The 16,531-nt window shown below is 31.5% G+C and overlaps 1 protein-coding gene across 2 annotated transcripts; it reads left to right on the top strand.

Moving 5' to 3' along the window:
• Nucleotides 1-805: 805 nt before the first annotated feature.
• Nucleotides 806-16,531, top strand: LOC139485511 (sperm receptor for egg jelly-like). 2 transcript variants are annotated; one of them, XM_071270040.1, is made up of 8 exons: nt 806-939; nt 4,173-4,240; nt 5,268-5,393; nt 6,030-6,145; nt 7,480-7,567; nt 10,448-10,549; nt 14,768-14,880; nt 16,435-16,531. In XM_071270040.1, exons 2-8 carry the CDS (start codon nt 4,177-4,179, stop codon nt 16,447-16,449), a joined length of 624 nt encoding a protein of 207 aa, XP_071126141.1. In that variant the 5' UTR covers nt 806-939; nt 4,173-4,176; the 3' UTR covers nt 16,450-16,531. The 2 variants fall into 2 exon arrangements, with proteins under 2 accessions (XP_071126141.1, XP_071126142.1); XM_071270041.1 differs by lacking the exon at nt 14,768-14,880.

Raw genomic sequence — 16,531 nt, 5'->3', positions numbered from 1 at the left:
TTTGTGTGTTTATATTGCAATGTTTTGTTTGAAACACAACATTACCTGCTCTTGATGGACCTTTTGATTCTGTCTCTGTTTTTGTTGCTGATTCTTAGTTTAAGGCCGCCAAATTCTGTATGAGCCTTTCTCCAATCTTAATAAGTGATGGTTGTTTGATGTTGTGCTGCACATTTTTTTGGGTGCATTATTTTGTACATAAATTAGGCTATACATTTTTTCTTGTTTGAATTGATTTACATTTGTCATTTCGGGGCCTTTTATAGGTTTTTTGAGGGATGGACTTTGCTCATTATTGAAGGCCGTACGTTTACCTATGTTGTACTGTTATACCACTGTCCCAGGTGAGGGGGAGAGTTGGGATCCCGCTAACATGTTTAACCCCGCCACATTATTTATGTATGTGCCTGTCCCAAGTCAGGAGCCTGTAATTCAGTGGTTGTCGTTTGTTTATGTGTTACATATTTGTTTTTCGTTCATTTTTTTTAACATAAATAAGGCCGTTAGTTTTCTCGTTTGAATTGTTTTTACATTGTCCTATCGGAGCCTATTATAGCTGCCTATGCGGTATGGGCTTTGCTCATTGTTGAAGGCCGTACGGTGACCTATAGTTGTTAATGTCTGTGTCATTTTGGTCTTTTGTGGATAGTTGTCTCATTTGCAATCAAACCACATATTCTTCTTACTAATGTTTGAATTTACTGATGCAATATAAGTATCGATCAAAAAGTGAAATATTTTTAGTTACAGATGAAGGAAGTTACACGTTGACAAATTAATTGCTTATTCAGTAAATTATAAGAAGGAAAAACAACACATGTCACTAATCGATGTTGCAAACCTGGCAGAACATTCACCAAGTACTTTAATTTAGCTTGCTATTTAATAAGCCGTTTCACTGTCATCTATCTATCTACAGGTCTGCTATCAAACATAGTGGTAAGTTTTCAATTATTTTCTTACAAACGATATACTTGTTATTTGAATTTGTTTAATATAATTAAAGATGTAATAAAAGAGTATTGTATCAGATAATTGTCAACTCATCTTGTTTCCTTGGAGCTGTAGACACTCACAACGTTCATGTCAACTTTAGTTGAAAGGCATAGATATTAATTTACTTAAACAATTTACCATGTTTACCTAGTGGTAATTAGTCATTAAAATGCTTTGTAATGTTTGTAGCTGCTGTTTGTCCATTTTTATTTTTTATTTCTTTGGCATCGTTTTGATGGATTTATGTCTTTTGTCGAATGGCACCTTTTTATCATCACCATCACACTCTCCTTTCATACCCATGAAGCAGATGCATTACTTTTTGAACTTCCAATGAGTTCCTATGTTGTTTAAAACCCTCTGTATATGTTATTAGTTAAAACACATTAGATTAAATGTAACACTCCCAAACTTGTCAATCCTCCCAAACGTGTCCGATTCCCCCAAAACGTGTCTATTCTCCCAAAACGTGTCCGTATTCCATAACCCCAATACGGGTCCGATTCCAAAACCCCCAAACGTGTCCGATAATTGGTATCCGCCAAAACGTGTCCACTGTTAAACGCCAGAACGTCTCACGTATTAAAGTTCAATAATGTTAAAGGCAACTCTATGATGGGGGACACAATAGATGAAGTGGTCATTTATTAGCATTAGTTCGTTTAATGCCAGTTGTTAATGATTATCTTAATTGCAAATTTAAAGTCAAATGAAAGGATTGACAGGTGGAAAATATTGTTTACCCAATGCATGTATATATCATAAACTTAGTCTGCTGTACACGATTCGATTACTTTTTACGCATCAATATCGTTTAATTGTCCTGTTTTGAAGCCGTAGTTTTACAGTGTCACATTAGTAAACAATCAACGAATAAGCATGAATATAGGGCACGTGTATAACACTTTCAACGCCAAGATAATAGTGTATTTCAATGACAGATCCATGCGTATTGCAATCACTGGATTTTTACGAAAAAGGTCACGCTGAATTCACTGCATACGGAAAACATATCGACGAATTATTTACTGGAAGCAAACAATTAAAAAAAGGGAAATTTCTTTTAAATTTTGACAAATTGATGCATTTTCTTGAGAACAAAGTATATAAACATAAGTTTTATAATAAAAACTAGCCATTAAGGTATAAAATCATATGCATCATTTTGTTGTTTTGAAGTTTTATATGACTTTAATCTAACGAATTATGGATTAACTTAAAAAACATTTGCTCGGTGTCAAGTAACACGTATTTCATGCTCAATTAGAGAAAATAAGCAACATATGTTAATCCAATTGAATTAATCGTTAGCTAAGTGCATTATCTTGTACTAATAAATTTGGGTGATGCCTTTTATATTACTGAATCCGAATATTGGACGGCGGGTTTTCAGCAGAATTGACTTTTTTTAACAGTTCTGGAATTTTACAACCTCTTAAAATCATCAACTGGTTATCATTTTTTTTTAATAAATTTTAGGTTTCGACACACGAACAAGAGACCTAACGACCAGTGCCAAATATTTCATGCATTTCATGCATTATTGAAACGACATCATGTCTTATTAAATACTGTAGATATGTTCTATTAAAAAAACAGGGAATTTAGGATTGGTCCTTAATTTTATGGTTATTCAGGAAAAACACCAGTTGGGATTTTAATCTAAAAACAAAAAAGGCGAGTAAAGACCGATTTATTTAAAGACAGCAGAAAAAAATACTACTTCAATCTGCATTATATAATAGAGGCCGTTTTAGACAAATTTATAAAAAATGTTTGCTATTTTGTGCATTTTTCCTTTGATCTGTTTTGGTGCTAATTTTTCATATCATGCTACTCGCTTGAGATGGAAAATTATCGCTAGAAACTTAAGAGGCACACGGCCTTGCTAATGAAATTGACATTAGTTGACAACGATGTCATAGGTAAAATAGCGATAAACAGATTATCATTGGTTATCTCAACTCGATTATTTTTCTCGCTTTCGACATCCTGGCTCAAGCGTGAAAATCAATCTTATCTCGTTGATATGGTCAACGATAATCTATAATTATTTAACAATAAGACATACTGTAAACATTCGGACATTTTCTTTAAACTTAACCGAATATGAAATGATAAATTTCGAACACCTTTCTCATAGACAGCACTATAATCGTTATAAACAACACTGACATTCAAAATAAAAAATCACAAAGAACACAATTTTAAACTGAAACAAGATAAATTCGAACTCCTTAAACCGAAATAGAGGTGATCTGAATACTTTCAATATCTTCTATTCCCGACAGTTCGATTGCAATTTAAAACTCCCGATTACCCACTTCGCCTTTAAACCAATGAAAATGAACTACAGTTGTCTTGATAAGTTATCCTCGTGATTAGAATAATCATAAGGCAAAAACTTTAAACAGCTTTAATGCTCACAACTCAAAGTCCTATTATGGTTGTTCAGGGTATACAGTCATCTTGAATTATACAATCACAGTGAATAATCGGTCTAAAATTCTTTACTCAAATTTGCAAATTTGGAGACAGATTTCCAATGTATTGCCAACAATGTTTATTTATAAAAAAACCACTTCAATTTGAATTATCGAATATCCTTGAACAAATACCAAATATTTGTGCTTTAAAAATTAATTTTTCAAAGAAGCCATTTAAGGAGAGATACCACTTTTAGTACAAAATTTATTATTGACAATTGGGAAATTTTCATTTTTTACTTGAAGCAAGAAAACAATTACGATGACACCATTTTTATTTTTATTTTCTTAAAACATATTTTAAAACCTATCGTCATATATTTCATTTCAAAATTCTGTCTCATAGATTTCTTTTTATGCACAAAAATGAGTTTTTTCATGAACAACCTAAGCAAGTTATGGCAATTTTAAACGATTCGCACCCTGCAAAATAGCGCGGTGACCCATACTTTTTATCATTTTTTTGCAAAAAGCATAGCAAAATCTTTATTTTGGCAAAGTAAATGAAAATTCTGTCATTTTTTCTTCTATACCCGTGAACTACCTTATACACCAGCTAAGTTTTTACTTTGGTTTATGCTGTTTGGAACTTGATATTAGCATGAATCTAACTTTAATATGTAATGCATACTCACTTACTGTATAAATAACCCGGGAAATAGAATTGATTAAGACTATTTTTAATTTCAGTATCATGATGAAGTTTTGTTGTTCGATTGTAATCATCCTTTGCACACTTGATGTGTCTCATTGCGGCAGTAAGTATTCTGGCATACCAATGGGTGCTTTCATTACGGCATGTCAATGAATAAAAACATTTGAACTGCTGTAATGACTGCTATTAGGTTTGGTTTTACTTGTTCACTGATGAGACTAACACAATTAATTCGTTATTTGAAGGGTGTACTGTTAGAGGCCGACTAAAAAATCTTTTCAAACTTTCAAAATTTATATTGAGGAATATTTCTTAGATAAAAATATGGATATGTGGTATGACTACCAATGAGATAACTATCCACAAAAATTCAAATGGAAGTGGAAGTCAGCAATTATTGACAACCGGATAACAACCACAAACAAAGTATAGTCTAGATAATGTAAAACCTTCAATAACCATAAATATAATAAAGCGTTTCCGGAATCTCAGAGTGTCGATAACATATTTTGTGACAGAGAGTGGAAAAGAGTCTCGGATAGTTAAAATCTTAAGTATAAGGATTGCTATGGCATCAACTGCCAAGTAGCATAATATGCACGAATGTTCAAAGTGTTTAATGTACTGTTGATTCTCTGTTTCTTTTTTTTTACCATGACGTTGTCAGTTAGTTTTCGACTTTAGGTCTATTGGTATATATCACTTATTTTATGTTTTGCTCGAATTGACCTTTGCTAGTTTATACATCTGGATAATTTACAACACACATCTTGGTATCGGTTGTTTACATAAATTATCAGGATACATTAAGTCATGGTTATATTTTATTGTTTACAGTTTATTGCTTAAAATTATGTAGGGTAAGTGTAAAAAAATAAATCTACTTTGGTTGAGAAATTTAGGAAGTAGAAAATGAAAAAAAAAAACGTTATTCCTGAGAAACCAAACCACAATGTCATTACATTTTAACTTTTATCGTAAAAATAATAAAAAAAATGTCCTATATTTAACATGGTAAATAAGGGTAATTTTTGGAAAATAAACGAAGACTTTATATCTTTATTCTTATCTTTTAATGTTTTTACAAAAATTAACCATGCTATATTATATCTGAATACTGTACTATTTAGTTCTATCTGGAAAATGCCAATCGTCAAACGGAACTTGCGGACAAAGAGGTTATTCATGTGATGCGACGTTTGGGGAAAGATGGAAACAGTATGGTAGTTGTTGCAACAAAAGACCATGTTGCAAATGTAAGTAAAACATTTTCAATTTGTCAGTTGAAGACAAAGCATTCCAATTTTCAGAAATGTTTCTGTTCTGCACTAATGTTTTGACTTTACGCCTGCTTATTTCACACTTGGAAAGCAAGTCAATGTGTTACATTGGATTTGTTTTATATTCAATACATACTTGTCGCCTTTCTTACATTTATAACGACGATTGGTATAGTTAAAACAATAATCAATGAAATTCCTATTGTCGGCAGTATAATTTAACATATTTTGTCGTATTATTTATCAATTTGAGATCTATCCTATATCTTTTAACAAAAATATTTGAATATTATGAAAGCAATCAGTTTGCATTATCCATAATACCGTTTGAAATATTTTGTACACGTAGGTCAGTATTTTGTTTTGGATTAAAAACAAATTTTCCATTAAGCTTCTTTAAGTTTATTACACACAAAAAATGGCATTGTTCTGTATAATTTGATTATTTACCTATATAATTTTTCATACTTTATAACTCTTCAATGTTTGAATTAAGATTTAGATGACGTTATGAAACATTTGATGATGGTCATTGTAAATACGACATAGCTTTATGTTTTTATGTTATAATTGCGATTGTTGAAAAAATAACTCATATGTTTTAAATATTAGTAGCGCCATGTGTTTCGGAAACTTGTCCAGCGGGGTTCAGGTTATTACCAAGCCAAGTAACTAGTACTAATTGTTATTTACGTGGTGGATCAAAAACAAATTGGGTTAATGCTCGGGTGAGTATGTTTATTAACCAGTATTTGCTAAAATTAGTCCTAAACAAACAAAAATCAAAAACCGTGTAATATACATTGTTTATTCTGAAAGTAGATTATAAGATTACAATACAGATATGTGTGATGTATTAATCAAATGACATTACAGAATTTGTAATCCCTGACTTAAGTTATGTTATCCGTTCCAATTACATTATAATTGTTATAAAAGACTGTATCACCCGATAAGTATACGAAGAATATTAACTTCCAATTCTTAGTGTATAAGTTAAGGCTTACAGTACGTTGTTGAAAGCTGGTTAATTTGAGGTAAAAAAAAAAAGAGTCATTTTTTTATATTTAAAAAAAAACATTTGACGCTTTTCATGATGTTGAACGAATGTAGATAAAACAGCAGACAATTTACATTAACAAAACCGAAAACATGTAGACAATATAAAATGAAAGATGTGGTATGATTGCCAATGAGACAACTCTTCACTAGAGACCAAATGACACAGAAATTAACAACTATAGGTCACCGTAGGACTTCGACAATAAGCAAAGTCCATATCGCATGCGCATAGTCAGCTGTTAAAGGTCCCCCGAAATGACAAATGTTAAACAATTCGTACGAGAACACTGACGGTCTAATTTATATACAAAAAATGAACGAAAAATAAATATGTAACACATCAACAATCGACAACCACCCCCGAATTACAGGCTCCTGACTTTGAACAGGTAATACATACATAGTGTTGGGGAATGAATCATGTTAGCGGAATCCCAACCCTTTTTTGACCTTGAACAGTTGTGTAATAGTACAACATAAGAACGAACTATAAAAAATCAATTTAAAAAGGCTTTACACATCAGCTGGATATAAATAGAAATACATTTGTACTATACAGAATGGACGTACCAAAGTACTTGTATATTTTAACAACAAAAAGACTATAGGTTTAATTCTGAGATACTCGCAGTAACTGACAACTAGGTCAAATCCAAAAATAACTAATAAAAACATTCATGCATCTAAGACTGAATTACCAATCAGTACACATCCAACATTCAGAGAAAAACACGACCTTGTGCTATGGCAAGAAACAGGTATCGAGAGATTGTAGATCCATGAATGTGTATATGTATATAATAACAATATTCATTTTGCTTTTAATTTACTAAGCAAAATCAATATGTATACCAACATAAACAATGTTGACAGGGTTGAATTCTTAACCTTTTACAATACGTTTATTTAAAGGATCGATACGTTTACACGTACCAGGATCGTTTTTAAATTTCCGAGCACGGTAAACGACATTTCCTTAAATTTTCTTACTAAATTTCAGTCGATTTGTGCCGGTACACCAGGTGCCTATCTGTGGAGACCGAACACTGAACAAGAAGCCGTTGCAGTTACAAGTGAATTTAACCCTGGTAAGTTGAGATTGTACATGTTACATTTATTCTTTTTAAATGAAGTTATTCAGTAATCACGAAATATAAAAATAAATTTAAATGTATAACAAATAACACACTCGTGTGAACAAACTTAATCTGTTTTCACATATTACAAAAAAATGTCATAACGAATCTTATCCGTTTAGTTTTATAAAAAAAAGTCATAACTAGATCCACAAATTTATGAAGACTAATTTAATATGTGATAACACTTTTTTACATTTCGTGATTTCGAATTTTAATTATATTTTTCGCATTACGATACAGTATTAAACCTCTCCCAAATACGTTCGAAAGCTGAAGATAGTTCACAAGTAATGTAGATACTAGAGAATGATGGGTGAACTATTTATTGGATATTTCAAAAGAATTATTTTAAGATTCAAACTAGTCATGTGATCGTTTGTTTAATTTACGTAATGCAACTATTTAAACTAGTGTTGTCAACGGTTAACCGGTTAACCGTTCGAACGACCGAATACCGAATACCAAGAACGCTAACCGGTAAACCGGACTTTTTTTTTTAAATTTGAATAAATTCGATATAAATTAGTATTGAAATCATTAAATAGTTATGTTTTTTTTAAGAATTGTCGTCGTGGTAATTAATTTGACGGATCAATTGTCCAGTATATTGATTGCTATTGTTAATCCAAAAATATAAAATTAATTAGAACTCGTCTCTCAGCTCGGGTCAAGATATTTAGGAAACATAATTAGTTTTTTTAACAATAACTTTAAATAAGTAATACGATTAAATTTTACGATTTACTTCATTATTTCATTTTTGATCCAATATTGTGAAGACCTACATCTGAATGTGCAATCTACGTCGTGCAAGTATTTGTCATACTTTAAACGAAATGCTAATTCAAAAACTATAAAAAGCAAACCAACGTGAATGTAATCAATGTATACTTGATGGTACGAGTATCAGCAATGTTCAATTCAAATTAAAACACAGCACATTATTTTCAGGGACAACAAGAGAAAATGAAAGAACCTTCGGTTTCAGACATTTTAAATTCTACGATAACAAGAAGTTTTTTTAATTATTCAATCTGAAGTTAGTATAAACGTCATAGTTAATACCGTGTATTTGATTATTAAAAGTCAAACTTTGACATGAATCTTCACAGACAAGCCTTATAATACCAAAGGACAAACTTAATTCATCGTATAAAAAAACGTAAATGTACATGTATGACTTGGATGGAAGGTAGTCACATTGACACTCATACCACATCTTCTTATATCTACGTGTAGGGTACTATTGATAAGGTCTTCAGACATCAACTTAAACTACCGGTTAATCGGTCGAATGATTATCCGAGTAACCGGTTAGGCAAAAGTGTACGATTTGACAACACTTATTTAAACATACCAGAAGGGAGTTATACATGTATATCACTCACTCAGTGACTCACTATATGTATAACATTTGTCATTTAAATTGTAAATTTTGATGCAAACATTTTTATTTATGGATCTCTTCTTAGATTAAAGTACACTTTTACTGCATTTCACTGCAACGCATTTCATGATAAACAGCTGTTAATAACTAAACAACTAAATGCAGAAAATAATCCCACTTTGGTTCATTAACCCGATATTGAAAAATAAGTTAAGGTGGCTCAGATGTCTTCCTCCATCTTGGATTTTGAAGAAGGAGATAACTTTGGTCTAGATATTTGATGAGATGTGCAAATTTTGAGAGTTTTATGTGAATTATGTAAAAGACTTTTTATATAAATATAGAAAAATTGTGTGTTTTATCATAGTCACAGGTGTAATTTCTCAAAAACACCTTGTTTGTGTTTAATTGCATTTTGTCAACCTTGCCAAATAAGGGAAGGTAACTCAAATAAAGTAATTTTTATAATAGAAAGTGTTACAAATTTACCTATTTTGATATGTAGCAAGAAAACAAGTTCGGTGACCCCAATTTTTCTTTTTCTTATCTGAAAGCATGGTATAAGAGCCATCTTCTCACATTTTATTTTATAGTTCTGATTGTATGTTTTCTTTTTATCACACAAAATTTGATTTTCCATGCATAATCTATACAACATCTCACAATTTAGCACAACCTGTAGCGTGAAAAAAAAGTCCGTTGACCCATACTTTTAAATCTTTTTTTGAAAAAAGCATTATAAAAACTTCATTTTGACAAGTTCTCGAAAACTTCAATCAATTTAAATTAAGACGCCCTAGCCACCCTAAAAAAAAACCTGCAAGCAAGTAAAGTATAACTAAAGATATCCATGTTTCAATATATTGTTATAATGTTCGTTTGAATTAATATTATCACCAATGTATTATTACATATTATATCTATTAACGTATGTATCTTGTTGATTTTAACAGTATACATTAAATATTAAACAATTAAGAATTTACAATTGGACAGAATGAAGGATCTTTCCCTTTTTGAATTATTCACTTTTGTTTTTGAAAAATTTCCAATACCGCGGTTGGACAAAATATCACTGCTTCACAAATATAAACTAAAAAGTAGACATGCATTGATCCATGAGGTGCAAGGTGGTACTTTCAGGAAGGAAATGCCAGAGATACAAAATTGTTATAGTACGAAAAGACTTGCTTCAAAGTCATTATGTAAATAATTACTGATAAATAGATAGCAGCAACCTAACAAACGTTTTCCGCATTAAGTCAGGTAAATATAGCAGTTTTTTTTTATCAGCTTCATTGGTTGAACAAAATATGTAAACCACAATCATGTTTTTGGACTTGTTTTAAATTACATTCGACCTTGATTCTTTTGTTCATCCTTTTTTTTGTTTGTTAATTTCTGTTTTTGATGAAACTCATTAAAATTTGATTTTCTCACAGGATTTGTGTGGACCGGTGCAAATGATCTCGACCAAGATGGATTATACATATTTGACACAGAAAATAGTTCATTTGATTTCAATGCTCTCCCATTTGGATCAGGTAAATTTGACGTTTTCTTTATAACTTAGGTGTTACATAACACTACAGGGAGATAACACTGTAAAAATCATCTGGACATTTTAATCACGTTCTATTGTTAAAGAAATATGTAGCGTCTCGAAGATAAAATTAAGTCTTTTTCACTGCTATATTTCCAATGTTATTTATCCGATACACATGTTGTGTGTGGTTCAAGCTTTTGAAATTCTTATTTTTGTGACAGGGTCAATGTAAATATGTTTTCAGTTCATTGAAATTGATAGAGCTGAATTATTATTTTTCAACATTTTTACACAGCGTGAACAAGAATATTTAAATGACGTAACCTCTAGGTCGAAACTTCAATCGACCTTTGTATTGACTTTGTACTTGTTTACGTTAGCAGGCTTGTAATGTGGTATTCCAGGTTATATTATTAGTACCACGGTGTGTTAGTGACCTATTACGATTTATTTATGGGGTCAGTAATTTCCATATTGGGTGAGAGCGAAGCTAGAATTCCCATATGGAATTTACTGACCTCATATATATATATCGTATTAGGTCACGAGGTATGTCCAGTGCACGATGTAGTGACGATATCGCCGATATTGTCAACTTCGTTCATGATTTTATACCTGCTCGCAACATTGTCTACATTGTCCTTTCCTGTCTACATCGTTGACGTTGCCGATATCGTGATGATGACAATATCGTGACAACATCGTCTACATCGTCCCCCTTTCCTGTCTACATCATTGACATCACCGATATCGCGATGTTGACACCATCGTGACGACATCTTCTACATCGTTTTTTCTTGCTGTCTACAACATTGACATTGCCGACATCGCGAAGTTGACAACATTGTTACAACATCGTCTACATCGTCCTACTTGCTGTCTACATTGTTGGCAACGCCGATATTACTGTGTTAGTTATACGATACACTCAGTATATGTTTCATAAAAGGGATTTTACGACATCGTATTTTGTCTTTTTAGTTTATGAAACAATAACTCTAGACCCATTTTAATGGAAGAGGAATGCCAGAAAAAAGTCTAAATTGGCAATTTCAAGGACTGATCTTGTCTAAATGTATTTTTAGCCAGCTTTCAGTAACTGCGAGATATCTTTTTTAAAAAGCCCTTTTTGTATTTTATGTTTTATTGTCATGTGGTGTTTCCTTTTCGGGTTGGATACATTAAGGATTTATTTTTACTGTGGGTACTTTTTGTATTTTTTCTTTTTCATCTCTGACCAGGCAGAGGGGGACGGTTTGGACCCAACAAAACTCAGTTAAACTCCACCGCATTTCAGGAGTGTTTTGGTCAATGATGTGTCATTGTCTTCTTAAATCTCTATCTTCCTCATCCTCCTACTCATCATCATCATCTTTGCGATGTTGTAATATAGTCAGTAGATTAAATAATTTTATTAGGTATTTACAAGTCAAGAAAGATTCTAAAGTTCAAATGTTCGAATGTTCACAAACTGTCTTTAAAGTTGAATTGTTCGAATGTTCAATATCTCACACGGGCACGTGATCGTATAGTATAAATGTTCAGTCTTGATGGATTACGTTCGGATATTAAGCGCATGAGTTCCAGCCTACCCACGAGGGGGGAGACCTTTGCGGAATCTTCGGTACAAATCTGTGGTACCAATCTGTCCACCTTCAAGTCCAAAGCTGGATCTTATATAGTTCAGAGGGGCAATCCATCAACTGTCAAAACTGGCCATACATGTCAACCATTGTATAGAGTAGTCTAGCTATTAAGTAATACATGTACTAGGTTGGTCAGTTTACAATGTTATTAACATCTGCGCAATGCAATTATATAACGTCAGCAAAATACATGAACGATAAATGTCTACAAGGGTCATGAACTTGAAATTGTATTAATAATGTAACTAGTAAATTGGAACACAAATTGTGTTACAATGTTGACATTATAGATTTCGTTATAAAACAGTGTTTTGACATTGTTTTTTTTCGCGATGTCGTCAGTGCCAACCATGCAGAGACAATATGATGAAAGGATATCGGCAAAGTAGTACAAGACCATGTAGTCATCGTTGTGTTCAAAATTAACAATGTAAACACGAGTAATGTGTTAGCGATATCGGCGGTATCAAAGATGTAAACAAGAGTATGAAACAATATCGACAATATTGTAAACTATCGTGTTAACATTGTCTACTTCGCGATATCGTCAATGTCAACGATGTGGACAAGAGTATTAAACGATATCGACAATGTTGTACAATATCGAGTCAACATTGTCTACCTCGCGATATCGTCAATGTCAACGATGTAGAAAAGAGTATGAAACAATATAGAAAACGTACTACTTTGTACACTGGACATGAGTGTATTACGAATTTATCTAACCGACTATTTTCACATTTGGTTTTTTGATTAGCGGCATATCAAAGTGATCAAGTCTTCAGTACTTAGTATTAAGATCCTACTTCATTTTGTCTATAGAAAAAACAAATGCCAACAATAACAACTTTTTAGCCTTAAATTTGTTTTATGAACTGATTTCAATCATTGTCACATGTATCAATTTCTTCGTCTGTTGAATCCTTTCAGATTTCTTTTTTTTTTCGAAAGGGAAGTAACTCTGTTATGCCAATAATAACAACTTGTTAGCTTTAATCATGTTTAATGAACTTATTTCAGTCTTTCGTTATCAATTTTTTCATCTGTTGAATCCTTTCAGATTTTGTCCTCAACATCTTGTTGCTTTTATAAAGAGTTGTGGCATCTTTTTTTGTTTTTAAAGGGAAGTAACTCCTTACTAATCCCATATCGTAACTAACCCTATATGTTTTAGGACACCCTATATCAAATATACATAGTCATATTGTGTATTCCTTTAACTAATCATATCTCTATAAAAGTATAAGAGGTAAGATAAAGTTAAATACACATTTGTCCTTACACATCATTTTGGTGCATTGTTCTGTATACCTATACTTCTTAACTTATATGCATTCATAAGAAAGTATTTCATACACGGTTGTGAATATAGTTTAGTCTATCGATTATCGATGTGTCGCTTACAAATAAACTACCTCATAATAAAAACGTCGGCTTATCGTGTACAGGAACATTTTAGATTATCTTTGTACTTTCGTTTTTTTGCTACACTTCAGTGTTTCTATTGTTTCGTTGTTTTCCTCTTATAGTTGATGTGTATCCTTCAGTTTTAGTTTGTAACTCAATTTTTTTTTTAAAGTTTTCTCTCAAACGATTTATGGCTTTCAAACAGCGGTATACAACTGTTGCCTTTATTTCAATTTTATTGCAAAATCTATATCACAAACTTATATTTGATATTTGATTATGTTTGAATTATTCTAATTCACTTAATCTGTTAAAACTGCTAGTTATTGACAACGTAACACAATAAGTAAAGAATTATCAATTTCAGTGGAATATCAAAATTAAATTATCACCGATATATGCTTTATAGTGTCAAAAAACGTCTATAATTATTCTGTTGAAAGATCTATCACAGCAGACATTTGGTTTTAATGGCACTTGAATAAATATTGAACACAACCTTCATCTATTTAGGAGTTTAAAATGTTAAGATGCAAACGAGCTGACTATTAATATATAAACATTTAAACAACAATGAAACTATGCACAGGAGTGTTTTTTATGAAACTTTCAACTTTAGAACTTCAAACAAAAAGTAGATTTACTAAACATATATACTTCCATCTATTATGAAAAATTATCGAAAACAAAAATGCCTTTTAAATAACAGTTATTTTTTTATCTGTAATGTACAGAAGCAAATCTATTTGAAGTCTTTCCACAAGACGTGCATAAGTGTACTTTGATTTGATTTGATTTTTTTGTGTTTTTAACGCCACTTTAAGCACCGCATTTAGGCTATTTCGTGGCGGTCAGTTTTTATTGGTGGAGGAAGCAGGAATGCCCGGAGAAAAGCACCGAACTTCGATAGGAATACTTACAATCCTAGTCAATCAAGATTTGAGTCGAGTGCACCCGCACGAGCGGGGTTCGAACTCACAACCTCCATGTTGACTTGCTAAATAAATACTTAGACCATTCGGCCACCGAGACCCTAAGTATACTTTGAAATTGGTTTATTAATTAGTTAGGAGGGTGGAACAAGACTGTGTACTATATTGCGTTAGTCCCCTTTGTGTTATTCAATATAAAGTGCGAAGTAATTAGTCGGTTAATTATTTCAGGCTCTAGGAGTTCTAATTCATGTTTGAGACTAGACTTTCAAAACAATAAATGGAATTGGTGGTCACATAATTGTCATAATTATGACCTAGCCTACATATGCGAGTATCCCAGAGTAAGTGTTATCCTTCATTTAGCTTTTAGTTGGACATATTCTATTTCCGTTAAGAAAAAGATGATATTTAACTACACCTTATACATGACGAAGACTTCAGGACAGGTCACATACTGCTCACAATCAACAAATGATGCATGTCTTGAAAATAACACTGCTTTATATTTAGGCAAATCTTTTAACACTAATTGTAATAACTCTGTTTTTTATAATCGGATTACATGTAGTACAGTCGATGTCGAGTTTAGTGGATTTAAAATATCTGTGTGCAAAAATTTACCAATGACGTCACTAATCGTGTATGTTGTACCAATTTAAGAATATCTATTTTGTCTTGTCATGATTTATGATATCATCTTTTTTCTTTAAAATATTGATAAAAATAAACAAAAAATGAGTTCTTATTTAAGATTAAACTCCGTGGTCCTCTTCCTCTTAAATATAATGTAAGCTGTTAATGTCAAGTCACACAAGTTCATGATATGGTTATATTTATAGATGATTTTTATGCTACTATAACTGATTGTCTTACTCACATTGTGCAATATAAGAACAGTTGTAAATTAAAAATAATAATTATAATAACATTTTAGCAAATCAATATTTTGGTTGCTATTAAACATTCATTTATGTAATAACTGACAACTTGGCAATTTGGACTCTCTTAAACCAGCAATTGTCTTGTCAAAATTGAGAGAATTACGCTGTCCAAATGTTCACTGTGGACAAATGTAAAAACAAAAAGCCATGATATACCAACGATTCAAACATTTTCTTATCGATGACGTCAAATTGCCAGTTTTCAAAGAATCATAAATGATTTCGTACAGTATTCAAATGATTATTTATATATTAATGATGCTGTGTTTCTCAGTATAAATCGATATAATAATCGATCCAGCTGATGTAATAGATTATTAGAAAAAAAACTACCAAATATCAACATAAATTTGTAACTGTTTTTTTTTTTCTATTTTCTTCACTTTTATCTTTAAGTTATTATCACGTTTCCTTATATATTCAAATTTTTCCCGAAAATATTTTTTTAGGGTATTTGACCCAATTATACTATGGATTCACTATATTGTTCAATAATGTCTTGTTATTTTTCTTTTACCATTAATTGACTATTAAATTATTTGGTCTAATATTGTGATATCTGATATTTTAAGTTGATGATAATGTATACATTCAAATTCAGATTATATTAAATTTTATTTATTAGCCCATATGGAATCATGTGTGACTGTTCTACTTGGAATCTGATATTCTGATATATATCATCATTTCAGCACATCTTCAATAATGGACAAGTTAACATATATGGGACGGACTGACTTGACAATAAATCATTCTGCTTGATCGTAAAATGCGAACAAAAGATCCTACTTTTATCAAATTATAGAATCAACAGACATAGGTCCAATACAATACTAGTTTATGTTTCTTATAATTGACAAATATTTTCTGACCTATACATATGCCATGTGATCTCGATTTTAGATTTATAGTTATTTTCATGTGTCTGTAACGTAATATTGTTGTGTTTTTCAGAGAGTTTGTCCATAGAGATTTTGACACTGCCAACGATGCTCTTCATTTGAAAATAAATTGTCGATGCAGGGAAATAAATAAAATCATTAAAAGCTGA

Source organism: Mytilus edulis, chromosome 8, assembly GCF_963676685.1.
Source record: "Mytilus edulis chromosome 8, xbMytEdul2.2, whole genome shotgun sequence".
NCBI classification, from domain to species: domain Eukaryota; kingdom Metazoa; phylum Mollusca; class Bivalvia; order Mytilida; family Mytilidae; genus Mytilus; species Mytilus edulis.
This window is presented reverse-complemented; position numbering and strand designations above follow the sequence as displayed.